The sequence below is a fragment of the Notolepis coatsorum genome (genome assembly GCF_963971535.1).
Source record: "Notolepis coatsorum genome assembly, chromosome: 9".
Classification (NCBI taxonomy): Eukaryota; Metazoa; Chordata; class Actinopteri; order Aulopiformes; family Paralepididae; genus Notolepis; species Notolepis coatsorum.
Window position 1 is genome coordinate 112,282,716 of NC_140173.1, and position 26,853 is coordinate 112,309,568.

The 26,853-nt window shown below is 46.8% G+C and overlaps 1 protein-coding gene across 2 annotated transcripts in view; it reads left to right on the forward strand.

The window, feature by feature from the left end:
- Positions 1-26,853, forward strand: part of LOC311234105 (cytosolic phospholipase A2 zeta-like) — a 163,311-nt gene that overhangs the window by 29,706 nt on the left and 106,752 nt on the right. For both annotated transcript variants that reach the window (XM_084321219.1, XM_084321220.1), the window contains exons 5-6: positions 21,857-21,897; positions 22,014-22,056. In XM_084321219.1, coding sequence (XP_084177345.1) covers positions 21,857-21,897; positions 22,014-22,056 — 84 coding nt within the window. The remainder of the gene's footprint in view (positions 1-21,856; positions 21,898-22,013; positions 22,057-26,853) is intronic.

Below are 26,853 nucleotides of genomic sequence, written 5' to 3' on the forward strand. Positions count from 1 at the left end.
CTCACTCCATATGTGGTCCGGGCACTCGCTAATGTTAGAGAGACTCAGTCTTCACACAGTGAACATCGATCGCTGCAAATAACTCGAAAAAACAACATGATTTGGACGTATATATTATTATACAACCTGGAAATGGACAGACTATTTCAACATCCCATAATGGAAAACTGTCTACCCCACGCTGATCGCCCAACGGCCCGCGGAGACTGGGGTGAGTTTTAGCGTGTAATATTACCGTGTTCGACACTAACTGCTATGATGAACATTTGACCCACATTAGATGAATGGTATAACGCTGCCCACGGAATTATAAACGCCCCCTCGCCCATCCGGTCAACATCAGATGACGTGTAGTAACTTCCAGAAGTCCGTCCAGTTGGATTTTTTTATATCGCGCCAATTGCTATCAAACTGTATTTGATCATCAATATAATGCATTTGGGGCTATAAATCACGTTCTGGAGAAAGCTGCAGAAAGAGATGAAAACATACTTATACTTTAGATCATATTTTAGTATGAATATGTGAATGAAAAAGTTTAACGTTCATACACCCTGAACAATACATATAGGACATTGAATGGGCCCTAATAATGGCAATTTAGCAATAGAATTTAAAAAGTTATAGCCCTGCAAAGAAGGGGAACTTCTCCATAGACAAATAGAGCGGGCAACCTATGGTATATCATGAATTTAGCCTTAGGCAATCAAAGTGTTAACAATAATGCAGAAGGCAAGGTCGGAATGGTCAAAGAGAAAATCTCTGATAGCTGAGAGGTAACATTTTCCCAGAAGATCTCAACAGGAGGGCACTCCCAGTACATATGCATTATGTTCCAATGGCACCGTTTGGACACAAGGTACATCGAGAGTCAGGTCTAAGACCCATTAGGTTCAATCGCCTGGGGGTCAAATAAGTCCTATGAACAAAATTCAGATGAATCTGTTGGTGATCTGGGTTGCGTGATGATAGCCTAATATTTTCCCAGATTGCATCCCAATCAAAATCTATATCCAACTCAGGAATATCCTTTCTCCAAATCGTATCTAGGGGTAGGTCCTTATATGAGGACATAAGTAAGTGCCGATAAAAGTCAGAGACGAAGCCTCTCGATGTCTCCCTGTCATAAAATAATTTGTGAAACCGGTGTCGCTCTAGTGGAGCGTCCCATGGAACGCCATGAGCCTTCAGAGCTGCTCTCATTTGTAAATAAAAGAAAAAGGAGTTTTCGGGGAGATCATATCCGATGGATAGATCCTGGAAAGATCGGAGACCAGAGTCATCAAAGATATCCCCCAATGTATGGATGCCTTTCCCTTCCCATCTAGGGTATCTAACGGGTCGTTGCCCAATATGTGTGTGCCATTTATGGCGGTTAGTACATGCTTTCTGTGTGTCACGCCAAATCTGGATCACATGTGTGATCAAAGGGCCAAATCGTGAGGGCCTTGCATTGCTTAATTGAAATGTTGGTATACACGATATCTTGAAGTCTATGTGGGGACACCATCTTCTCCTTCAATGGTCGCCAGGACATGGCTGCCTGAGCGTCAAACCAAGTGATGAGAGGTCTCAAAGAGTAAGCTTGAAAATAATACTTGAAGTCTGGAAATGCTAAACCCTGTCGAGTTTACTCCTTTACCCCGCGGTAGCTTGCTTCTGATCGTAGGTTTCAGCATCACCGGATTTTTCAATCAATGGATCCCAAATGGCATTGAAATCAGCACCCACTATAAATGAGCACTCAGGTAGTTTCAACATCTCTGTAGTGAGTGCAGTATAAAAGTGCGCGTCATACACATTAGGGGCATAAGCGGCTATAAGAGCAATTTTCCTGTTAGTGTATTCCATCTTCGCAATAGTAATTCGACCTTCTGCATCAGACCACACGTCTAATAATTTAATATTCAACTTTCGCTTAGCCACTATGGCTACTCCACGAGACTTAGTGCTAAAAGAAGAGGAGCTTATGTTATGATAAAATTTGTTTGCAAGTTTTACACTGTCAGCCTTTAAAAGATGCGTTTCACTCAGCAAAGCCACATCCACCTTCTGCCTTTTCAACCATGTTAGTACACTTGTGCGTTTATGTGGAATATTAAGACCCCCTGTATTCCAGATCAAGATGTTTAAATTAGCCATAGTCCAACCAGGTTGCAGTATGACTGAACGTGATTCCCTTGAAGTAGAGCACCACAACATATACACATCCCTACGCTAAGGTCCTGTTGGGCGAGAGCAAACGCATAATAGAGCGAGCCAAAAGAAATGAAAACCAAAAATCCCTGTATCCCCCCCTCCCCTCCCCCCATCAAATATCTTGTCCGATGTCGATCAAACACCATTTGGCACTGCGACCGGGTCACAGCAACCACAACCACATTACATAACTTAACCATTCTAACCAAAATTGTATATTGTAACGATTTAGAAATAGGGGAACCCCCCATCGCTCAACAGAGAGAATAAATCTATATAGAGCTCAGTGCATAGAACATTATGCAGACGATAAAAGCACATGAAACACAGTTCGTCCGAGCTGAACCTGAGTAAAGTGAAGTACTCATAACACATGTCGAAATAATACCACTGTGGTAATAAACCCAGAGCATTACCGTGCTGCCATCGTTGAGGTAATGCAGCGTCGGTGGCGGCCATGTGTACTGCTGTGATAAGAAAGACAGTTAAAAGCTCCGGGCTCAGACCCTGTATTGACTATAGAGGCCTGAACAAGATCACTGTTAAAAACCGCTACCCTCTCCCTCTCATGTCCACGGCATTTGAACACCTGCATGGGGCGTCCTTCTTCACTAAATTGGATCTTAGAACTGCCTACAACCTGGTGCGTATACGGGAGGGGGATGAGTGGAAGACGGCCTTTAATATCCCCAGAGGACACTACGAATATCTCGTCATGCCTTTTGGCCTTTCCAACTCCCCTGCGGTCTTCCAGGCACTCATAAACGACGTTCTCAGGGACATGCTTGAGATGTTTGTTTACGTGTATCTGGATGACATCCTGATATTTTCTAAGAGCTATCAGGAGCATGTGGGTCATGTCAAACAGGTACTGCTGAGACTGTTAGATTATCAACTCTATGTTAAGGCCGAGAAGTGTGTTTCATGCCTCCACTGTCGGCTTTTTGGGGTACATTGTGTCTCGAGGGAGCGTGAGGATGGATCCCTGCAAGGTCACAGCCGTACTAGAATGGTCCCAGCCAACCTCGGTCAAGCAGGTGCAGCGGTTTTTGGGCTTTGCACATTTTTACCGGCGGTTCATTCGGGGGTTCAGTTCGGTCGCCACCCCTCTCTCAGCATTGATTGATTTAGGTGGTCCCAGCAGGCTGAAGAGGCCTTCACGGAGCTTAAGAGAAGGTTCACCACTGCACCTATCCTCATCCATCCAGACCCATCCCTGCCTTTTATTGTCGAGGTGGACGCCTCGGATGTAGGGGTTGGGGCAGTGTTATCCCAATGATCTCCTCGCAACCAGAAGCTGCACCCATGTGCATTCTTCTCTTGACTCCTGCCGGTCGAGAGAAATTATGACCCGGGTAACAAGGAGCTCTTAGCGGTGAAATTAGCCTTAGAAGAGTGGCGTCACTGGCTGGAGGGGTCAGAGCATCCATTTGTGGTTTGGACAGACCACAAAAATCTGGCTTACATCCAGGAGGCCAAACACCTGAACCCTAGCCAAGCTCGGTGGGCGCTCGTTTTTAACAGGTTCGACTTCAGTCTGTCTTACCGTCCAGATTCTAAGAATCTGAAGGCTGACGCGCTCTCCCGCCGCTTCGACCACTCTGACTGGGACAGCCCTCCCGAGCCCATTGTTTCATGCGTTCACATCCTCGCGCCGCTCACATGTGGAATCGAGACTAGGGTTCAGGAGGCTCAGCAGCAGGAGCCTGACCCAGGAGGTCCTGGCTGCTTGCAGGTCCTCCAGTGGGGCCACTCCTCCCATCTTACTAACCATCCTGGGATCCACCGCACCCTAGACTTTCTTTTTTATAAAACAAATTTTGAATTATCCGATGAATTTTCCGATTTTTCTCCCATCCCAATGTTAGTCGTTATGCCAATTCCCAATCCCCTTCCTGGTCGTTGCGCACTCTACGCCCTACCGTCGGTCCGGGAGGGCGGAGACTATCACATGCTTCCTCCGACACATGTGTACCCAGCCCACCACTTCTTTTCACCTGGCAGCGCGGACTCTCACTGGAAGAGTCTAATGTGTGGAAGGTCACACTACCTCTCCTAGATCCTTCCCTCGCTGTGCAGGCGCCCCGACCGAACTGTAGGAGTCGCTGTTTACAATGACCAGGACCCACCCTCGCCGGGTTTCCCACCCACTAACACTGCCAATTGTGTTAGTATGGACGGTCGGCCAACCCGGAAGCACCACAGCTGGATTCGATCCCGCTGTCTCCGTGGTGGTAGACAGACGCTTAGTCCGCTGCGCTACCCGGCCGCCCCCTAGACTTTCTATTTTTTTTATCAATTTTTTTTTAATTACTTACATGAAACAAGACAACACATTAATCACAATCACAATACACAGAACTCCACAGGAAAATAACAAAAACAATAATAATACAGAATATAACAATTTATAAATTATAAAGACAAAAAGAAAAGAAAACAGAGTTCAACCTTTTTAAATTTTTTATTCAAAATTCCAGGGGTACTATCTAATAGATGACCAAATAGCGAAGAACTAGCTAAATAGCTGCCCCCCAATAAAATCCCTAGTTAAATTCAAGACATCACAAAAGACAAGACAGACAAGACATTTCCTCCTCCCCCTCCCACGAGACCGCCGGACTCCCCCGAACAAGCACCCCAACCCCGCTCAGCCGCACACGGCGGTCCTGACCTTCTCAGCTGCTGCGAACCATAGGTCAATCCCAGCCTGCCCCACCCCAATCACCCGCGCCGTGGATATCTCAAGATAAATCACATCCAACAGTGTTAGGGACCAGTTAATCACTGTGAGCTTCTCAGGCTCCTTCCATCTCATTGCTATTAGCTTCTTCGCTGCTGTGACGCCCGCTAGGACAACCCATTTCAGTTGTACGGACGCGGGTAGTGTTGTTATATCGTTCAGGAGTAGCGTAACAGCTGTGAATGGGATAGTTAAGCCACACAGATCTGAAAGTTTGTCCGCTATTGACCTCCAGAAGCGGGCCACTGGTGGGCAATCCCAATACATATGCATATAAGTGCCAGTGGCCTTTTGAGAGCACAAAGTGCACCGAGAGTCGGTTATCAGTCCCATAGCAAATAGCTTCCTAGGTGTAAGATAGGTCCTATGAATATAATTAAAATTAATTTGCTGGTGATTGGGGTTGCGGGAAGACAATGCCACATTTGCCCAAACATCATCCCAGTCAAACTCGGGGTCCAACTCTGGGATATCCACACGCCAGATCGTATCCAATGATAAATTTTTATACGTGGACTGAATTAAGAGCGTATAAAAGTCTGAGACAAACCCTCTGGAGGTCGTCCTGTCCACTATGAGCCTGAGGTGTGGTTGCAAAGCTTGAGCCCACGGCACGCCATGCGCCCTCAGCGCTGACCTTAGTTGAAGGTAAAGAAAGAAGGACTCGCCGGGAAGATCATAAAATTCTCTTAAGTCCTGAAACGCACGGAGGCCGTTCTTATCATAAATATCCTCCTTTGCCATTGAGGAATATTAACCGGCTTGTGCCCAACAAGTAATTGCTGGTTATTAAAAATTGGAGAGTCCAGGTGCCATGGGCATTTAACCCCACACGACTTCTGTACATTACGCCACGTCTGGATCACGTGAGTTATGATCGGTCCATACCTCAGTCGGCATTTCGACATAGGGACAGTGGAGTACACCACATCCTGCAATCTTAGCGGTGAGACCGCCGCCGCTTCTAAGGAGCGCCAAGATACAGCATCTACAGGGTCTAGCCAGCACATCAGAGGTATCAGTGAAAAGGACCAGAAATAAAGCTTAAAATCAGGGATTGCGAGGCCCCCCATCTTGTTTCCTACGTTGAGTAGTAGCTCTTTTGATTCTCGGGCGTTTGTTATTCCAGATAAACTTAGATACCATCGATTGTACCTTGCGCCAGTGGTCTATTGGAGGGGGCAGGGGGAGCATTGAGCTAACAAAATGTATCCTAGGCAGGACGTTCATTTTGATTATGGAAGCTCAGGCTTGTAAGGAGTTAGGAAGGGACGACCATCTGTCTAGATCCTGGCGTTACTGTTATCGACTACATGCAACAGCCTCCTAAGATTATCTGCAGCCAGGCGCCCCGGGATAAAACCAGTTTGATCGCAGTGTACCAATACCGTCATAAATCTCTGCAGGCGGCGGGCCAGCACCTTGGCAAACACTTTTAAATCGGCCCCGAGAAGACTCAAGGGCCTATAGCTACCACAATCATTGGGATCTTTGTCCTTCTTGAGAAGTAAAGAAATCAACGCCATGTTGACATCTCTTGAGAACTCCCCTTGTTCGATAGCGTAATTGATCATATCGAGCATCAATGGACCCAGTTGGTCCCAGAAAGCTAAATACACCTCGGGTGGAATACCATCCCAGCCTGGTGCCTTACCCCTCTGCATTTCAGCAATCGTCTCCCTTAGTTCCATAAGAGTGATCGGTTTCCCCAGTTCCTTAGCCTCTTCCTCAGAAATGTGGGGTATCTCAAGCCCGCCAATGAACGATTCAAATTTAGAGTCGTCGAGATTAACCTCTGAGCTATATAACTGTTAGTAAAACTCTTTAAAAGTGTCGTTGATCTTTTTCGAATCAGTAGTGACTGTACCCTGTCGCGTCTTGATCGAGGGGATATCCGAGAAATGATCATTCGAGCGTATTTCCATTGCCAATAGATGGCTAGGCCTGGAGCCGTGAAAGTAGTAATTTTGCCTTGTCCTATGTATCAAGAACTCAGACTGTTGTTTAAGTATGGAGTTTCTTTCTTTCTTGACTATCTTACGTTGTGTGTTTAGTCGTTCACTATAGTTAGTTTGCAAAGATGCGTATAGGTCCGCATATAATGTTTTCAGTCCTTCTAGTTTTTTTTGACCGGGATTTACGCAAATTGGAGGCGAAAAGTGTGACATGACCCCTGATAAATCCTTTCAATGCGTTCCATAGGACCCTGGGGTAATCGACCGTGCCAACATTGATCTGCAAGAATTCAGCTAGTTTACTCCTGAACTCAGAACAGAAATCATCGTTCTTTAATAAGGTTGAGTTAAAACGCCACCTGGGAGCTCTCGTGGAGAGGGAACCAATGAGACGTCGAAACTATCAAACATTTTAGGGGACGCGAATGCATAGTCTATTCGAGAGAAGGTTTTGTGTCTGGCTGACAGGTGAGAGTAATCCTTGAGGGTGGGATTGGATAAGCGCCATAGGTCTGCGAGCCCTGTGTCCTGGGCCCACATCCTGAGGGCCTTAGAGGACCGTTTTTGGTCGCTTGTTTTAGAGGACCCGGACCTATCCATCTCCGCATCCCAGCACGCATTAAAATTGCCACCCACAATGAGAGCGTATCCAGTAAGTTCCAACATATTCTTCGTGATTGTATTATAGAACGCTGAATCAAATGTGTTAGGGGCATACAATGCTATTATTGCCATCTTCCTATGAGAGAACTCAACTTTTGCTATAGTAATCCTTCCCTCCGTGTCCGACCACACATCCAGGATTTTGATATCAAGGTTACGTCTTGTAACTATGACGACTCCTTTCGTCTTATCATCGGCTGAGGATGAGGAGATAACGTGATATTGTCGATTTGCTAGCCTTGACACATCACCCACCAATAAATGCGTCTCACTAAGGAGAGCAATGTCAATATTTCTTCTCTTCAATAACCAAAGGACACTGGCACGCTTGTGTGGGGCGTTAAGACCCCCTGCGTTCCAAATTAAAATATTCAATTTAGCCATGGTCGAATTTGTCTAAATGCGTAGAGAACATACCAGTGCAGCCAGGCTGAGTACAGAGGCGCTGATCCAGGCGGGCCCAGACGGTCAATCCCAGGAGTTCAGAGGAGGAACAATTACACACATATAAGACAACAGTACATAAAACACAGAAAAATACCACCCCAGTTACAACCCCCCCTCCTTCTACTCTAAACCCTAACCCACCCGTCTTATTATTAACCCTCCTATACCCACTCTCCAATCCCCTCCCTATGCCCCATCCACTAAGGATGGTCATCTTCCTATCATTTCCCACTGGAGTCATGGATCCAATAAGACGCTCCCCACTCCGACCCCCCTCTAGATAAACCCCTGATTAAACCCCCACTAGTCCAATAAACACAAATAAAAATAAAAATTCAATTCAATAAAGATATCGGTCGAAAACCACCGTGAGCCTTGGCCCTAACATGAGACAACTATAATGGAAAAAATAGCCATTATTATATAATAACTCAACATCAACCCTGTAACCATCTACTTCCGAGTCTGCGTATTAATGTTGCAATGTTATAGCATAAATGGATAAAGGAAAATTCAAAACAAAATTAAATTAAAGCATACCAGCAGATAGTCTAAGGCAGGATCGGATCACAGTTAAATTGCGCAAACAGATGTCATTTAAACAGCGACAATAAGAAGAAAAGGAAAAAAGGGTTATGGTCAAAGTGCACGCATGTAACAGCCCCTCTGGTCAGGCACAACGGCTGGAATGACATAACCTATGTAAGAATAGAATTAAACACCTTCATTAACCCGGGGATAGTAATAAGCTATACCTGACACAACCTGTTATCATATATTGTATATATATATTCAACCGACCTTCTACTACTGGAGCCCAAAGCTCAAAACAGCCTGGATATAAAAATAAAAGCATACAAGAAGTTAGTTAAGGACCCGATCACCGTTGAATTGTGCAAACCGATGTCACTTAAACAGCAACAACAACCAAAATACGTAAACATTAGCGGGTCTCGAATGTCTCGGCGCGGGCGATAGACACAGCCTGCTAGCTAGCCCGAGGCTAGCGCGTAAGCTAGTGATGAATCCGGCTAGCACACTAGAATCTGTTATGTACATTGTTCAGCTAGCTCGCTAGCTTTCATAGAGGCGACACACACGTACGACCATGAGATCAGCATTAGCAAGTAACAGAAGTCATTGGGATGCCCGCTAGTTTGGATGGGCAGTGGACAGTTAGCATGTCTGGGCATGACAACAAGCATTTGTGAGTAGTCCGCCCTATCAATGTATTCAGGCCCACATCGCCAAGTCACTCACCCGACATAGATATCAAGCTACAGTCTCGGCTATACCCCCGAGATATTCCTTCGCTTTAGCCAACGACCAAAATGAACGCCGATCATCGTCCTTACCCAGCACAGATAATTTCGCGGGAGCGAATAGCGTAGGCCTCAGGCCTAGTTTCCATAGCCTGGACATGACCACTTTGTATTCGCCTCTCTGTGCTTGAACCTCCGGCGTAAAGTCTCCGAAAATGGCCACTTTGTGATCGCCAAGACTTAGTTTACCCCTTCTGGCACGGGCCGACCGCATGATGAGCTCCCTCTGCTGAAGCCTGTTCAGCTTGACAATGATGGGCCTCGGCTCTTTGTTCACTCCAGGACTGGTCTTGCCCGCTCTGTAGGCCGACTCGCATACGGGAGGGCTGGGGAGGACATTTTTCCCCAGTATTTCCTGCAGCAATTCCGGCATGGTCTCCGAGAGACGGCCTCCCTCGTTGCCCTCCAGTACACCAACAATCCTGATGTTGTAGCGTCTCTCCCGGGACTGCATTTCCACAATTACCGACTGTAGTTTGGCAACTTCAGCCTGCCTAGCCAGCAGGGTCTCCAGACCCGCCATCCTCTCGCCTTGTAGTGAGGCCTTAGCGTGGCTAGTTCGTTAGCATTAGCCGAGGAGACAGCGTGCAGCGACTCCATCTTGTCTCTCAACGGGTCGACCGCCAACCTAATTTCCTCTGACATCTCTCGATGAAGGTTATCAAAAAATTCCGCCTGCACTTTTCTTTGTGTTTCAGCGAAGCGTATCTCAAAGTCTGCATGGAGTTTGGTCATGACCGAGAGAACAGCTTCGCTTATCTCACTGATACCGGGCGACGGCGAGGGTAGGCCCGGTGGCAGTTTGCCGGCTGGGGTGCTCATGGATCTGGTCTCCACCACCGACATCGCAGAAAGTTGAAAAAAGTCGACGACAGTAGTTGAAACTCGACGACTCAACAAGCAGACAAATAACAAATAAAAATAAAATAAAGACTAATGGGGAGAAAAGTATATTTCGCTCGATAGAAGGGAGCTCACGTGAAACACGTCTCACTCCATGATCGCCTAGCTCCCCCCCTAGACTTTCTTAAGAGGATGTTCTGGTGGCCCCGGATGATGGTAGATGGGCGGGAGTTTGTGGCAGCCTGTACCACTTGTGCCCGGAATAAGACGTCTCAATGTCCTCCGGCTGGTCTCCTCCAGCCCCTCCCTATTCCTCGACGCCCCTGGTCGCATGTTGCGCTTGATTTTATTACTGGGTTACCCTTGTCAAGTGGTTCTACGGTCATCATGGTGGTGGTGGATCGATTCTCGAAAGCAGCCCATTTTTATAAAACAAATTTTGAATTATCTTTTTCCTCCTTTTTCCGATTTTTCTCCCATCCCAATGTTAGTCGTTATGCCAATTCCCTATCCCCTTCCTGGTCGTTGCGCACTCTACGCCCTACCGTCGGTCCGGGAGGGCGGAGACTATCACATGCTTCCTCCGACACATGTGTACCCAGCCCACCACTTCTTTTCACCTGGCAGCGCGGACTCTCACTGGAAGAGTCTAATGTGTGGAAGGTCACACTACCTCTCCTAGATCCTTCCCTCGCTGTGCAGGCGCCCCGACCGAACTGTAGGAGTCGCTGTTTACAATGACCAGGACCCACCCTCGCCGGGTTTCCCACCCACTAACACTGCCAATTGTGTTAGTATGGACGGTCGGCCAACCCGGAAGCTGTCTCCGTGGTGGTAGACAGACGCTTAGTCCGCTGCGCTACCCGGCCGCCCCCTAGACTTTCTTAAGAGGATGTTCTGGTGGCCCCGGATGATGGTAGATGGGCGGGAGTTTGTGGCAGGCTGTACCACTTGTGCCCGGAATAAGACGTCTCAATGTCCTCCGGCTGGTCTCCTCCAGCCCCTCCCTATTCCTCGACGCCCCTGGTCGCATGTTGCGCTTGATTTTATTACTGGGTTACCCTTGTCAAGTGGTTGTGGTGGATCGATTCTCGAAAGCAGCTCATTTTATTCCCCTCCCCAAACTTCCCTCAGCTCCTGAGACGGCCAGGCTGGTCGTCCAGCATGTGTTTCATCTCCTCGAGATGTGGTGTCTGATCGGGGTCCGCAATTTGCTTCCCGCTTCTGGAAGGCGTTCTGCTCATTAGTGGGAGCTTCAGTCAGTCTGTCATTGGGGTTTCACCAATGGCCAAACGGAGCGCACCAATCAGACCTGGAGAGGTCACTCCGACCACCTGGAGTGATCATCTCATCTGGGCCGAGTACACCTTGACAAATGCATCCATTGGGTGCTCTCCATTTGAGTGTCAGTATGGGTATCAGCCACCACTGTTCCCAGAACAGGAGAGAGAGACGGAGGTCCCCTCAGCCGCATGTTTCATCAAACTGCCACACTACCTGGAAGCGAGTTCAAGCGTAGAGCCATATGGAATCCGCGATCACGGAATCGCGGACGGAATCGCGGAATTGAGCAATAAAAATGGAATCAACTATAAAAAAATAAACTAATTTTTTTTTTTTTTTTTTTTTTTTTTTTTACTTTTCTTTTTTATGTTGTGGGACTTGTACATCACTTTGTTCAACTTTGTCAGTGCTGTAAAGTTTAAACCTTTTAAAATCTTAGACAAACAAAACACTTTGCTTTCATGAAATATCATAAGCCGTCATTTGAGGCTTTATAAAAGCATCATAATGAACACAAATCTGTCAGTGCCGAGTCCGACCTCATCTTAAATAACAAACAGCATTGCTTGTTGTAGTTAACAAAGAGAGGTTGATTTTGCAAAAATATATATAATTTTTTTTTTTTTTTAAATAATCAAAATGTATTTTCATATTCGAATCCCATGCCCATCGAACGAAGCTTTGAAGTATTTAAGACAGCCCTATTAAATGGACTGTTATATCTTATTAAATTGTGGACATTTATTCATTCCCACTTATTAGACACTATTTCTGATGGTAAAATGAGCGTACAAAGCAAAATACAGAATTCTGAAATATTAAAACGTAAAAAACGGAATTTGGAAAAAAATAAAATGGAATTTGGAAAAAAATAAAACGGATTTCATATGGCTCTATTCAAGCGTCCCTTCAGCGTGCATCTGCGTGACAAAAGGGGTATGCTGACCGTCATCGGCGTAGGTCCCCACCATACCGAGTTGGTCAGAGGGTGTGGCTCTCCACTCTGGACCTCCCCTTGTGGGTAGAGTCTCGCAAACTGGCGCCACGCTTCATCGGCCCCTTTAAGATCGTTCAAAGGATTACGGCCCGCCTTCTGCTTCCCAGGTCCATGAGGATTCACCCCACGTTCCACCTCTCACGACTTAAGCCAGTCCTATCCAGCATGCTTGTGCCGGCTGACAGGCCACCACCACCTCCCTGTGTTATCGGGGGTCAGGCTGCATACACGGTCTGACGGATCCTGAACAGTCGTCGCGCGGGGCTTGGGGTGCAGTACCTTGTGGACTGGGAGGGATATGGTCCAGAGGAACGCTCCTGGGTTCTGGCTAGGGACATATTGGATCTGGAACTTTTCCGGGAGTTCCGCCTGCATCTTCCAGACAGCGGGGCAGGAACGTCGAGTGGCGTTCCTTAGGGAGGGGGTCCTGTGATGGATCACGGTTTATGTGGGTTTTATTTTAGTTGATTCTAAGGAGCTTTGGCTTTATTTTGTCTTTCTGTGAGGGATAGCTGTCTATTTCGTCTTTCTGTGAGGGACAGCTGTCAATCACTGGCTTCTGCAGTTAATTGCCATGCGGCATGGCAGGTGTGTGGGCTTGATTGCCACCTGATTGGTGTCAGGTGTGCAGTGCCTTTAAGTAGGTTTGGTTGACTGTGTTCGGATGCTTGTCCATTTCATGTTTTTCCCTCAATAGGGAAAGAGTGTCCCAAGCTCATGCTTCTAGGGTTTTCTCTGTCTCTAGTGCTATTGTTTTTCTTGTTGTTTTCAACTGCTAGGCAGTGGTGGTTATTTGGGGATTTTATACTGGTGTTTTGTGTTTCCTACAGTTTTTTTATTTATTTATTTTATGCTTGTGTTTCCCCCCACCCTTTCTCATTGCTCAGCGATTCCAGTGGTTACCCCTTTGTCACCCTTTGTCACCCACTGTAACTGAGAAGCCGTCAGTCTTGCTGAGTTGCCTGGGTCCAATTTGCTGCCCTTTTTGTGCAGGGGGTTGCTCTCGCAATTTTGAAGTCTTTGGGTACGTGTCCCTGTTTTATGGAGAGGTTTATTATGTGTGTGATGACTGGGGTGATGGCGGCTGCTGAGTCTCTGAGGAATTTGGAGGGGATATTGTCATGGCCAGTGGCCTTGTTAGGTTGGAGGGTGCTCAGTTATATATCAACTGGCCTCGCGTCTCGCTCTGCCTTCTGAGATAACCCATTATCTCTAGCACCTAGTGTGCTCCGGGAAACAAAACAAATGCACCCACTTGCACGTGACCACGCCACTCCCATGCGTCCCCTATATAATGCCGTAAGTGGTCACGCCTCACCCTTCCTCATTCATTTCCAACGCGGAAGCAGCTAGATGCACTTCGGAACTGGAGATTGTTATGAAGCAGAAGGAGAAATTACACAATGTTGGGAATTCGCCAGAAGTTCGCCTGCCCCCGGAACCTTTTCGGCACGTCCTGACAGCACGACGGCCCTATCCTGTTTGTTCCTCGTTGCATGACAGCAGACCGAGGGACTTCGTGCAACAGTTAGCAGTCGAGCTACGTCGCGCCCAGGTAGGACCTGCACTAGGAGGCATTGGTATATGTAATACTGCTCGTTGTCTCGTGAGACAGCCGGGTGATGTATTGGTGCGGGGGGCGGAATATTTGGATAAACGTGGTCATCATGACTCACTTTTTGATGTTTTTCCAAGTATCCTAGTGCGCGCAGCTAATGCTAATGCTACAGTGTTGGGGCGGCGTTTCCCATGTACCCTGCCGAGGGCTGTCTTTACTGTCTTCCCTCCTCTTAACCATTCATGCTGACGGTCAATCGTGTCTAATGTTGGGGGTTTAGTGGAGGCTTATTTACCCTTTACATGGGTGGATGGGCTGACGACAGGGCTCAGGGCAGGTGTGCTTTTTGTGAATCTATGAATTGAAAATGGGGGACCCTGATGTAGACAGGACTAACATTTTCTCTGGTCTGCATCCCCTTAACAATTGTGTGTATTCGGCTAGCCCATTCTGCAATATGTTAATAGAGTTTTTGTTCATTCATTCATTTATCCCTTCATGGGTGCACACCGCAGTGGGGGTTGTTACATGACTACTAGTGGAGCAGTGCCACTGGTGTTCCGTGCTTAGTGAAGCAGGTGGCATCAGTCGTTTGCCCTGACAGGGTGAAACGGTGTCCCGCCCGGCCGACGCCATGAGGCGAGTCGGCCCGGCAGGTGGCTGGTGGGCTGATGAAGCGTATGCCGCGGCGGTACAGAATTTAGCAGCAACTGACAACATTGCTCAATTGGGCTTTTCTGTAAAATATGGTGTCGGGTGGTGGGGCCTTAGGGCCAGCCGACGTCAAAACCATCATGTGAGGTTTTGAGGTCATTCAGCTTTTGACCTAACCGCAAGCTATAACCACAGGGAGGGCTAGGATGCTGTCAAGGGTTGTTCCCAGGCATCTTTGGTTGGAGCAATCTCCCCTTGAGGAGGGGAGGGGTCTCTTCCTCAGGGCTCCCCTCTCTGCGGGTGGACCTTGGTCTGTCCACGGAGGCGCGGGCGGTATTTGACCTGGGCTCCATGCCGCCCCACACCGCGCAGCCAGAGGTGAGCACGGCCTCGCCAGCGGCTTCGGCGAGGCCCCCGGCCAGCGGCCATGTTTCCCCCGCCTGAGATACCCTGGACACAAAGAAAACAGGTGATCACAAGGCCGACAGCCTCGGCGGCCCGAGGGATCGGCTATATTAGATGGGCACGCGCTAAAAAAACGTTGCTGTGTCTAGCACGCTCTCCGGTTACTCCCCCCCCGCTACGCTACGGGACTCAGGGCTCTGATTTGTCCCCTTTGGCTGCGGGCCGCGTTATTCCAGTGAAGCGCAAGCGGCCCCACATTTCGCTTCTCATGGAGACAGGGGCTGACACCCAGTTGCTAGCTAGGCCTGGGTCTGTCTATGAGAATGCTGTGCTGTCAAGCGGCTCCCACACCACATGTCCTGCGTCTGTGTTTGGTGAGCTTGGTGTTGTATCTGTCGACGGAGCAGGGTTCCCTGTATCTAAAAAAATTTGTCAGAGGGGGAACTCTAGGCCCAGGAGGTCGCAGCGTGGGTTCCCCCCAGCCCCGCCCTCGCCAGGCCGGGTATTACGTTAGTGCCTCCCCCGTCTGGACTTCCGATCCCGCGGTGGTCAGCAGGCACACGTAATTTGGGTGGTAGTAATATCACTACACGGCTACGGTGTGTAGAGACCCACCCTATCGGGCAGTGTGAGGACCACACATCATGCATGTCCAGCTGCAGAGCAGGCTGTCCTCAGCAAGCTAAGCCGGGAAGATGCTCAGCGGGGGAGCCTATGTCACCAGGGGTGATGGCCGCATCAGACCGCCCCTTCTATCGGGGTCCCCCCCTTGGGTGCGATTGCCTCATTGGTAGAGTCAGGGTGCGATATCCCGGCTCCACGAGACACCCTGCTGGAGCGGTTGGCGAGACCAGGGTTGACAACGCACAGCGGGAGGGACCGGGCCACCTATCTACGATTCCTAGCGGACCAGCGGCGTGTTCACAAATAAACCTTGGCCTTGTTATAAACCCTGTTCACAGATGTTGTCGTCTGTGGCTAGCGTGCGTTGGGTTAGCTTATCCTATGGATATACGCTGTTCATTTAGCATGCTGGCTACTTAAGGTATCATCGTGGCTGTTTATTATTGTCGTATACGAGGGTTGGGTTCGCGAGGGGGTAACCGGATAAACCCCTCCTTCCCTCTTTTCTGATTGGTCGGGGATTTGACCCTCTTTTCATTCGGTCCTGCCGCGCTGATTGGTCAGTACGGCACGGGGGGGGGGGGGGGGGGGGGGAATTCCCTGACTCCTCACCTATCACGGTCGGTTTAGTCATGGGATTCCCCCCGTCATAGAATACGTCACTGGGCACGTTTCTATTGGTCGCTGACTTCTGTGAGTTCTTTACAGGCCCCATGTGTGGTTCTCTGTTATTGTCAAGTTGTTGTGGCGGAGCGTAGGGACTTGGTGTTCTGCTACGCTCGATATATGTGTAACTTGAGCCTTTTGGTCACATGGCTCAATGTTACATTGACTTTTCAAGTTGTTGCTCACGTGGGAAGTCTCTCTGGGGGTTCCCGTCCCCTCCTTGTGGAGTAGGTTGACGGGGTATTGTCTTTTTCCCTCAGCCGCGTCACATGGGACCCATGTCTGTCTTCTTTTTTCTCTTTTTTATAGAAAAGAGGAAATAAAGAACAACGGCTTCTTGTCGTTCTCCCAGGCGGCTTGGAGGAACAATGTCTGGTGTCTTGTTAGACTATCCATTGATGTGTTTTGGGTCTCGACGTGTACATAGTGCTGGCCCTGGGTGCTTCTCATAAGAATCACGCATGGGCCTGCGCGCCTTGGTTGCTCATCATTAAAACGGTGTTTTTATGGGGCGACTGGGATGGAGTCTGTCTCTTCCGAGCGCCAGTGTTGTCTCGATGAATTCTCGTTCATATCTGGGGGATGTTACGGAATAGATCAAAGCATAGGTAGAGGGGTCTCATGCCCTTGGGGTGGGCCACCGAGCGCGGTATGTAAGGGACCGTCTGGGTGGCGCCCTCTATAATGTTTTGGATTGACACGCGTACCTACCCCCCTCCTAGTGTTGGGGATGTCGGTGTGATTAGGGCATGGGACTGGTTCTGGTCGCGCCGGTCCAGGTCAGTTAACCCGTTGTCCGCCGGGGACGCAGATCTGCTGTTCTGGTACCCTGAGGGACTTGTGCTTTTTTCGGGGGGAAAAATGCCGGGTCGGCCCGGGTGTCACAGGGTTTTGACGTTATGGAGATGTTCGTGGTTGTGTTACTACGTGTTACCCCTCACTGTTGCTTGGTCCATGTTGTGTTGTACCTTGCTCTGCGCTAAGGGGGCCTGGTCCTTCTCCATTATTTTCGCCCCTCTCTTCTCCTGCTTAAGCATGGCTGGGAGGGGGCTGTTAAGTTGGTTCTTATGGAACTCCTCTGGCATCCCTGTGTACGTCCCGGTCCGCCGGGCCCGGTCCGAAATAGTTTTCGTCGACCCGTAGGCCTGGGATAACCCCTTTTTGAAAACTGAAACACTTGTACTGCGGTATAGCCAGTGTATACCCGCAGGTGTGTTTTGGAGTTTTTTCTTGAGGGGTTATAGGAACAACCACCTCATGTTTGAACCAAGGGGGTGGTTGGTTCCCTGGTGTGTTGGAGCGGAGTCAAGTCTCGGGTTAACCGCTTGAGTGTGCCCCCGCACGTTTCAAGACGTCTGCCAATCGTGTCAGCCTTCTCTGCCTCGACCCCTCTAGAGAGTCGGGGGGTTTTGTGGAGGCTGTGACATGGTGCGCAACAATACCAGCATACGCCCCTTCCGCCGGGGTGCTGTTTCAGCAGTCCCCTTTGGCGCCTGTCTAGTCCGCAGTGCTCCAGGCTTGGGTCAAGTGCCTGTTGCCTGGATTGAGGGATCGACCTCTTCTGGAGGTCGTCTCCCCGGTGCGCTGCCTGCTCCCGCTGTAGGTGTAGCCTCTTGAGTGCTTTGAGTTTACAGCCATGCCACCCTGAACACGCCCGATCTCGTTCGATTTCGGAGGCGGTATAGGTTCAGGCCTGGGTTGTGCTTGGATGGGTCACTGCCTGAGTATACCAGGGTCAGTGAGTCAGGCGGCGTGCTATTGGGGGGAAGGGCCTGCTCTTGGATGGGCCCTGTCCGAATACGCTGGCGATGTGGGGGGCGGTGTCCCTAGTGACCGCCTGGTGAGGTCTCGATGCTGTGGCATCATTGGCCTCTCCAGGCCCCCCTTTTTCCGGGGGGGTCCTGTCCCTTCTGGGTCTGGGTCCTCCTTTGCGCTCCGCTGCTACGGCCTTGCCACGGGGTTGGGCTTTGCTCTTGACCCCGTGATTTTAGGGGTGGTAACGGGGGTTTGTTCCTTTTTCTGTTCGTTCCCTAGTGGCATGCGGGTTGTGCGTTTGTGTAGTCATGGGTACGCCCCACGGTCTGCTCACCCTGTGCGTTGAGTTGCTCAAGCTCCTCTTCGCGCAGTCGGATCCGTATCCCTTCCGTCCTCCAATAGGGAGGGTCGGGGGGCTAGGGTCCTCCCCGGTTCTGATGGTTGTGGGGGGCCTCAGCGGGGTACATTTGTCGAGCTCAGCTCTGCTCAGCTCCTGTGTTGCACTATGACGCTGAGCAGAGCTATACGATAATATAGCGTACGGTTATGTATATAACCATAGTTATATGAGTATAGTGACGCTCAGCGTCAGGACTCCCCTGAGCACCCCTTGATCTTGCCTTGTGGTGAAAGATTGGGAAGGAGATGAGGGCATGGCCACACCCCTGCTTATGTAGGTAGCGGATGGGGGTGTGGTCAGACAGATGTTGGTATGTAAAGGTACATTGTGAGTTTTTATTCAGTGTGCAAGTACTGAGGTGGAGTATTTGCACTATGACACTGAGCGTCACTATACTCATATAACTATGGTCATATACATAACCGTACGTTTTGAGGTCTCTAGATGTGACTGTTTTGTGACAGCCAGCCTTTTGTTTTAGCTTTTTGCGGGTACAGAATATCATATAATGATCGCTTAACCTGCATGCTATAACCCCTTTACTGGAGATCTTGGACTTGTCAGAGGTCAGAATGAGATTAATGGTAGTCTGTGTTTATTCACATACCCGTTATCTGTTCTTATGCACGCCTGGTGATACTAAATCCAAATTGAACTTGGCCATTTGAAAGATAATATATGTATATATATAAATGTGCGAATTGGCTATAATAAGGTCATTTTACAAGCCTGCTATTCTATATCCTATAATAATATTTCAAATTGCATTGGTCCGGATTGGAGAATTCAGTACTGTATCTACAGAACCTTCTGTTTAATCATCTTCCCTTTATTCATCTCCTAAGATTTTTTGTACACATGATCTCAAGAAGGTACTGAACGAGATCAGTGGCAGTTTTTAATGTTTGGTCATTATTAGCATGGTGTTATTCACTGTCAAAGATGCAAAGAAAAATCATAATTCATATTCTCCTTTGTTTCATCACAATTTAAGCAAGCCTAGTAATAGACACAATATTTCTGACACTGGGAATACATTCACTGAGGTCCATAGATGTCCCTAGATACCAGGAATATGCTAATGGGCCTTGTAGAAGTGGAGCAATATTCCATTTACTTATGTATGTATTTTAGGCGGACTTTCAGAAAATAGGCTCTGGGTGGAAGAGGTTAAAGTTTTTACGAATATAGGCCATGCATTTGAAATTAATTACATTTAGGGTTCTATCTTCTATTTGCTTTGTTTTGATTTCCCATATGATGTCATGTGCCAATATTAACTCATTCAGCGCCAACCACGTAATAATACGCGTTTGCTCGCCAGCGGTTGAGCGCCAATCACGTAATAATACGTTTTTAGATCCTTTTTTCTTTTTTTCGATTTTAATATTCTATACAGTCTCACGGACCTCGGTGTATCACTGGGACTCATTCTGAGACCTCGAGATTGCAATGTCGGCCGAATCCTGCTAGGTGGCAGTATCGCCTTCCCTTTGAAACCTTATTTCACACTGTGTGTTACATTTTATATGGTCCGGGTGGAGAATTTGGACCCGGGCAAGTGAAACACTTAATTCGAGCAACTTGGAACGTGTCCAGCACACTTGATGTCCCATTTCATGTCAGGGACCCGATGGACATCAATACTGGAAATCGCAATCAGACAATTGGAATATTCATTTTGGAATACCTCCTAGCAAAGGTAAGGACTATATGACATCAATCCTACTTTGATCCTGCAATGATTTCACATCGATCGCAACGATCATATGTCACATACTCCAAAACGTATGCCGTTGCTGATGATCAGAGCATCACAAAACGACCCCCCCCCTTTGATGCCTTCATGATGAAACATAATACCTATTATATACCTTTGATTTGGAAATAGTATCGTGTCCAGGCGAGCAACACGAACGACTTTCGCAAAATGCACATACTGTAGCGCTCCATAACTCAGCTTTCAGGAATTAGCCCGGATCACTCTGAAACTATGTCAAATGAGCCGGACTATTTTCTCCATAGCTATAATATAGACAGTGTTGGGCAAGTTACTTTTAAAAAGTAACTAGTTACAGTTACTAGTTACTTCTTCCAAAAAGTAACTAAATTACTTACTCAGTTACAAATTATAAAAGTAACTAGTTACTTCAGAAAGTAACTATTGCGTTACTTTCAAGTATTTTTTTTTACATAAACAACATACACAAATCTAAACTATTTTAATGTTGCTGTGGGACAAAGTGAGACTAGCCTCCAATCAAATGCCATGTATGTAGATATTATTATAATTACTATGTTTATATAGTGGATCATACAAATACAATAGATGTTTTGGAACTTTTGTTATCATGTATTGCCCCTCAACAGGCCACAACTGGGCAACATTAAATTATGCTTGTTAAGCACTATACCAAAAATAAATAACAAATATATACTGATTGATTGAACATTTTAATTAACAGATTGCAGAATGGGTACAGTACAGCTCAATACACACAATTGTTAAGGGGATGCAGACCAGAGAAAGACTTTCGTCTTGTTTACATCAGGGTCCCCCATTTTCAATTCATGACATTTATGACATACACAACATACAGATATAAGAATCTAATCTAATCATCTAAACAAATCTAATCATGACATTTAAGACATGCATGACATACAGATATATATCTCTGACTCTGAGCACCTGAAGACTGTGCTTTTAAACCAGGAAGTGCAGCACTATGTCAGCAGAGTAAAGCCTCCGCTACTGTGTAGTGCCCTGCGCTGCAACACAACAAGAGTGAACAAAAAACACTCATGGACCCGCGGTCTGTCATTGACTGCTCGCGCGTGTTGTTTGTTGCATTCGTTTTGGATTATTTGGCCGCCAAACAAACCTACACGGACCGCGGTCTCACGGTGACTGAGTCGCTTGTGTTGTGTCGCTGTGTGTCAGACTCTGGAGGCACCCGCCCACCTCTACCTTTGATTGGCTTACCATGACATTTTACTCAACCTCAGCCAATCGCGCCGCATAGACAGTAACGCGCCGCATTTTTTGGCAGTAACGGTAACGGCGTTATTAAGATTTGAAGAGTAATCCGTTAGATTACTCGTTACTGAAAAAACTAACGCCGTTAGTAACGCCGTTCTTTATAACACTGTTACTCCCATCACTGAATATAGAATATACAATAGATCCGCAAAGATCGTGAAATGTCGTGAAAATAGGCAATGGAAAGCTGGCCCTAGAGAGCAGAGATGGGGACAGGCTATGACGCTGAATGAGTTAAGTGAGTCGTTGAGCAAACAGCCCATGATGACATTGTTTTCACACGCTTTCTTTTCTATAGACAAAGGAGGAACTCTGGGTGGAGTTTGAGTTACTGAAGAGGTAAGTGAGTTACAGTATGTATGGTCTTCTGTGTTCACTTTTTGCTTTCATGTGAAGCTACTATATACACTACTCAAAATAGTGTTGCAACAAACATAATATGTGATTGTTTACAGCGAGGAGCCCACAAATGAATACCTCACTAACGGCATCCTAGTGGTAAGTTCTTTAATTTGGGATCCTGACAGCAACTGGGGTTGCTGGGAAGAGAGTTCCATTCCTGCATACCACGAATAATATGCAAACAATAGATAATGAAAAATCGTATTTATTAATAAAGAATACAATTATGAAAGATACACATTTTAAATGTAATTTTGATAGTGTGACTAAGTAATGTAGAACACATTGTGCTCCAAGAACGGTGTAAATCGTTATTGCCCGCCATGCGTTGAACGCCAACAACGGCGTATCACGTGTTTGGGATCAATATTGAATTTTTTTCGCCATGGCATTCATAATTCATCCAGCCTCCCTCTGGATCGCAGCCGGACCCTGTTCTGATATTGCAACGCCTCAATACCGCCGCCTGGTGGATGGTCGGGCGAGTTACACTCACGCCAAACTGGAAGTGGCGATCGGTGCATCGAGGAAATTCCTCCGCCAGAGATATATTGTGGCGTGGATCAATATACACACTCTAGTGCATTTGGATCGCTTTCTAAACGCAATAATCGATATGATTTCGGCGTGTAATGCGTCATACAAACCGGAAATGGATCTAGCAGATCGACGTCAAATAATTGGGATATTTTTCCTCCAGTCTCATCGGCGAACAGTAAGAGGAAACTAACGTTACTTTCAGCTTGATTGTCCAATTCTTTGTTTGGAATCAGTCTGATCAATATATCAACCCATACTAAATAAAGCCGTTACTGACGATCAAGGAATTATAAACGACCCCCCCCCCCTTTCCTTCATGCATGATGAAGCATAATGTATACCGATCATATACATTTGAATTTTTTTTATATAGCGTGTATAGGAAAGAAACGCCAATCGATAATCTATCATATGCTTCAGGGCCTATAACTAGCGTTTTTGGAATTACAGCAGAAAAGCTTAAAAACATACTTATTCTTGACGGTATTAACACAACAATGTATGAATGAAAAAAATATAACGTTCCCACATCCGGAACGATAGATACCCAATGTTGAATGGGCCATAGTAATGCAGATATAGTTATAATATTTAAAAAGTTATAGCCCTGCAAAGAAGGTAAACATCTCCATAGGCTTACAGCGGTGGCAGAGAGGGCATAATGATGGGCACAATGCATGGCGCCCAATGTGTTAAGTACCACTAAAAACAAACCACCAGGTGTTGACGGTCTTGACGGGAAACCCCTGAAATTGGTCGCAGATTTAATTGCCCCTGCTATCTGTCATATTATAAATCAACCTTTAGTGAATGTTTGTATCCGCAACAGTGGAAAACTGCCAAAGTAATACCACTGCCAAATCTAATAGTCGTCCCATAAGTTTACTGCCAGTTTTAAGTAAACTGATGGAAAGAATAGTAAGTGAACAGATTAAATGCTATTTTTCTTTGAACACATTAACCACTGATTTTCAACATGCATATCGTGAAGGACATTCAACAGCGACTGCTTTAACCCAAATGACGGATGATTGGCTGAAAGAGATAGATACAAAGAAAATGGTTGGTTCTGTCTTGCTTGATTTTACTGCAGCATTCGACATCATTGATCACAAAATTATTACTTAAAAAACTTGAATGTTACGGTTTCTCCTTATCTGCATTATCTTGGATTCAAACTTATTTAGCAAACCGGAAACAAATAGTTTTTTTTAATGGGAGTTACTCAGAAGTTAAAACTGTAAGGTGTGGAGTACCCCAAGGAAGTTGCCTTGGGCCTTTGCTCTACACCATATTTACAAATTACATGCCTATTGTCCTAAATAAGTCCTATATTTCAATGTATGCGGATGATTCAACGATTTACACATCAGCCTCTACAGCCAATGAATTAAATATGGTCCTAAAGGCAGAGTTGCATTCAGTGATGGAATGGATAAAGAATAACAAACTAGTTCTAAACATATCGAAGACAAGTAGCATAATTTTCGGTCCAAACCATACTCTAAGAACGAACCCAGTCTTGAAACTTTTGATAAGTGATGTGGTAATTAATCAAGTCCAGGCGGTGTGAATATTAAAGGCAACCAACTTGTGTTCAGCTTTTCGTTCAGCGTTTCTCTGATTGGCCACGTGCCCGCCCTAGCACACGCCCTTATCCGCGCTGTGTGCGGCAGAGAGAGACGTGGCAGACGCGGCAGAGAGTGACCGCGGCCGCGCATGCGCATGAGGCTCCCCCAGGTGCTCTGAGAGGTGCTCGAGAGGTGCTCGTTGGTTAATGCCTCGTTGTGTTTGCGTTGTTGGTTAATGCCTGTTGTTGTTGGTTAATGCCATATCGCTATCGCCGCATCACTTAACGCCATAACTAACTGCCTAACTAACTAACTAACTAACTAACTAACTAACTAACTATTTCGCGATGGACCCTGCCGCCAACGTGCAAGCTTTTGTGCCAGCACAGTAGGTTACATGTTTCATTGATTAACGCCATTACCTGCTGTGCTGTAGGCGCAAGCAAAGGTACAGTAGGTTACATGTTTCATTGATTAACGCCATTACCTGCTGTGCTGTAGGCGCAAGCAGAGGTACAGTAAGGTACAGTAGGTTCAGTGGAGGCTGCATCAGTGGAGGACGCAGGCTGCTGACTGATTATGAAATGAATGAATGAAGCACGGAGCATAATGTATAATGTTATTTCGCGGCGTTTGTAACGTCATAACATCAGTGGAGGACGCAGGCTGCTGACTGATTATGAAATGAATGAATGAAGCGCGGAGCATAATGTATAATTGAAGCGCGGAGCATAATGTATAATGTTATTTCGTAACGTCATAACATCAGTGGAGGCTGCTGACTGAACTACAAACTGTACGCTGTAACGTTATTATGTTATTTTTGCAACGCCATCTGACAATATCATAATGATGTGTTTTCTATATTATATCCACAATCATTCATCTAAAAAATTGTATGGGCGTAAATACATGTTAAGATATTCAAAATTGTCACAGCAGTATAGTTTGTTTATACTTCAGAAGTGATGTACAGTGACGAGTGAATCTGGTAGTTGGTTGTTAAAAACGCGAAATAAACAATATAGTAGTGAAAATGGGAAGAGGGATTTCTGTTGTTAAAATAATTGTGCTCATTTGTTACCACTGAATTCTATCAAACAGGTAATTCAAGCTCTGGTTTTGTCAAATCTTGACTATTGTCCTGCAGTATGGTCGAATGTAACAACGAATAAACAGAAAAAATTGCAAATGGTACAAAACAAAGCAGCACGTATAGCGCTTCGCTGTTCAAGTTTCAAGTTCAAGTTCAAGTTTCTTTAATAGTTGTCATACAGAAGTACAGAATACTTTTATACAAAATGCTTCTTACTGTTACGCTCCAGAGACTGTGCAAGACAAGATAAGTATGAAATAAAATAACATAGTATGGCATGTAAATTAGAAGTAAAAAAATGAGGTCACAGTGTTCAGTATAGACATATGTACAATGTTCGATGCAGAATAGACGTAACTGAGTTACCATATAATATACAATACTATGCAGTGTACTAATATACAATACTATATAGTGCAAGGCAGAAATGGGATGAGGTGCAATTTAGGTACAATTTACAGTAGGTGTACGAGTTGTAGTGCAAATCCTTTATCAATAAATATAAAGTGTGTTTGTGTGATCTAAAGTGTGGAGAGTGGGTGCTGCAGTGTTGTTTGTTTAAGTGAGTGTGTGCGTGTGGGTGTGTGTGCTGTGTGCATTTGATGGTTGTTGCATAGTGTTTATTGTTCGTTTAGCAGCCTGATGGCCTGGGGATAGAAGCTTCTTCTGAGTCTTTCTGTGCTCGCCTTAAGACTCCGGTATCGCTTGCCTGACCGCAGCAGTTCAAAGAGGCAGTTGTTCGGGTGGCTCGAGTCCTTAATAATTCTCTTAGCCTTCCCCCTGCACCGCTTGTTGTAAATGTTCTGGAGGGTGGGAAGCCCCCCTCCAATTGTGCGTTCGGCTGAACGTGTCACTCTTTGTAGTCTGCTACGGTCTTGTGCAGTGCTATTCCCAAACCAGGAGGTGATGTTGCCAGTCAGGATGCTCTCTATTGTACATGAGTAGAAGTTCCTAAGGATCTTCTGACTGACTTGGAACTTCCTTAGGCGCCTGAGGAAGTAGAGGCGTTGTCGTGCCTTCTTCACAACACTGTCAATGTGTGTGGTCCATGTCAAATCCTCGGATATGTGGGCTCCGAGGTACTTGAAACTGTTCACTCTCTCAACCGGTGCCCCGTCGATGCTGAGGGGGCTGTAGTCCTTGACCCCCGACCTCCTGAAGTCCACAATCATCTCTTTTGTTTTGCTGACGTTCAGGGAGAGGCAGTTCTCCTGACACCACTGTGACATATTCTCTACCTCTTCCAGGTAGGCCCTCTCGTCGTTGGCAGAGATCAGGCCCACCACTACTGTGTCATCAGCAAATTTGATGATTGTGTTGTTGTTCCGCTGTGCTACGCAGTTATGTGTGTACAGGGAGTAGAGGAGGGGGCTCATAACACAGCCCTGGGGGGCCCCTATGTTGAGCGTGATGGATGAGGAGGTGCAGTTGCCTGCTCTTACCACCTGGGGTCTGCCCGTCAGGAAGTCCAAGACCCACTGGCAGAGGTCATAGTTCAAGCCCAGGTCCCTGAGCTTGGCTATGAGTTTGGAGGGGACTATGGTATTGAATGCTGAGCTGTAGTCGATGAACAGCATTCTCACATAGTTCCCCTGCCTCTTGTCCAGGTGTGATGCTGCTGTGTGCAGCACATGGGCTATGGCGTCCTCCGTGGACCTGTTGGGGCGATATGCAAATTGCAGGGGG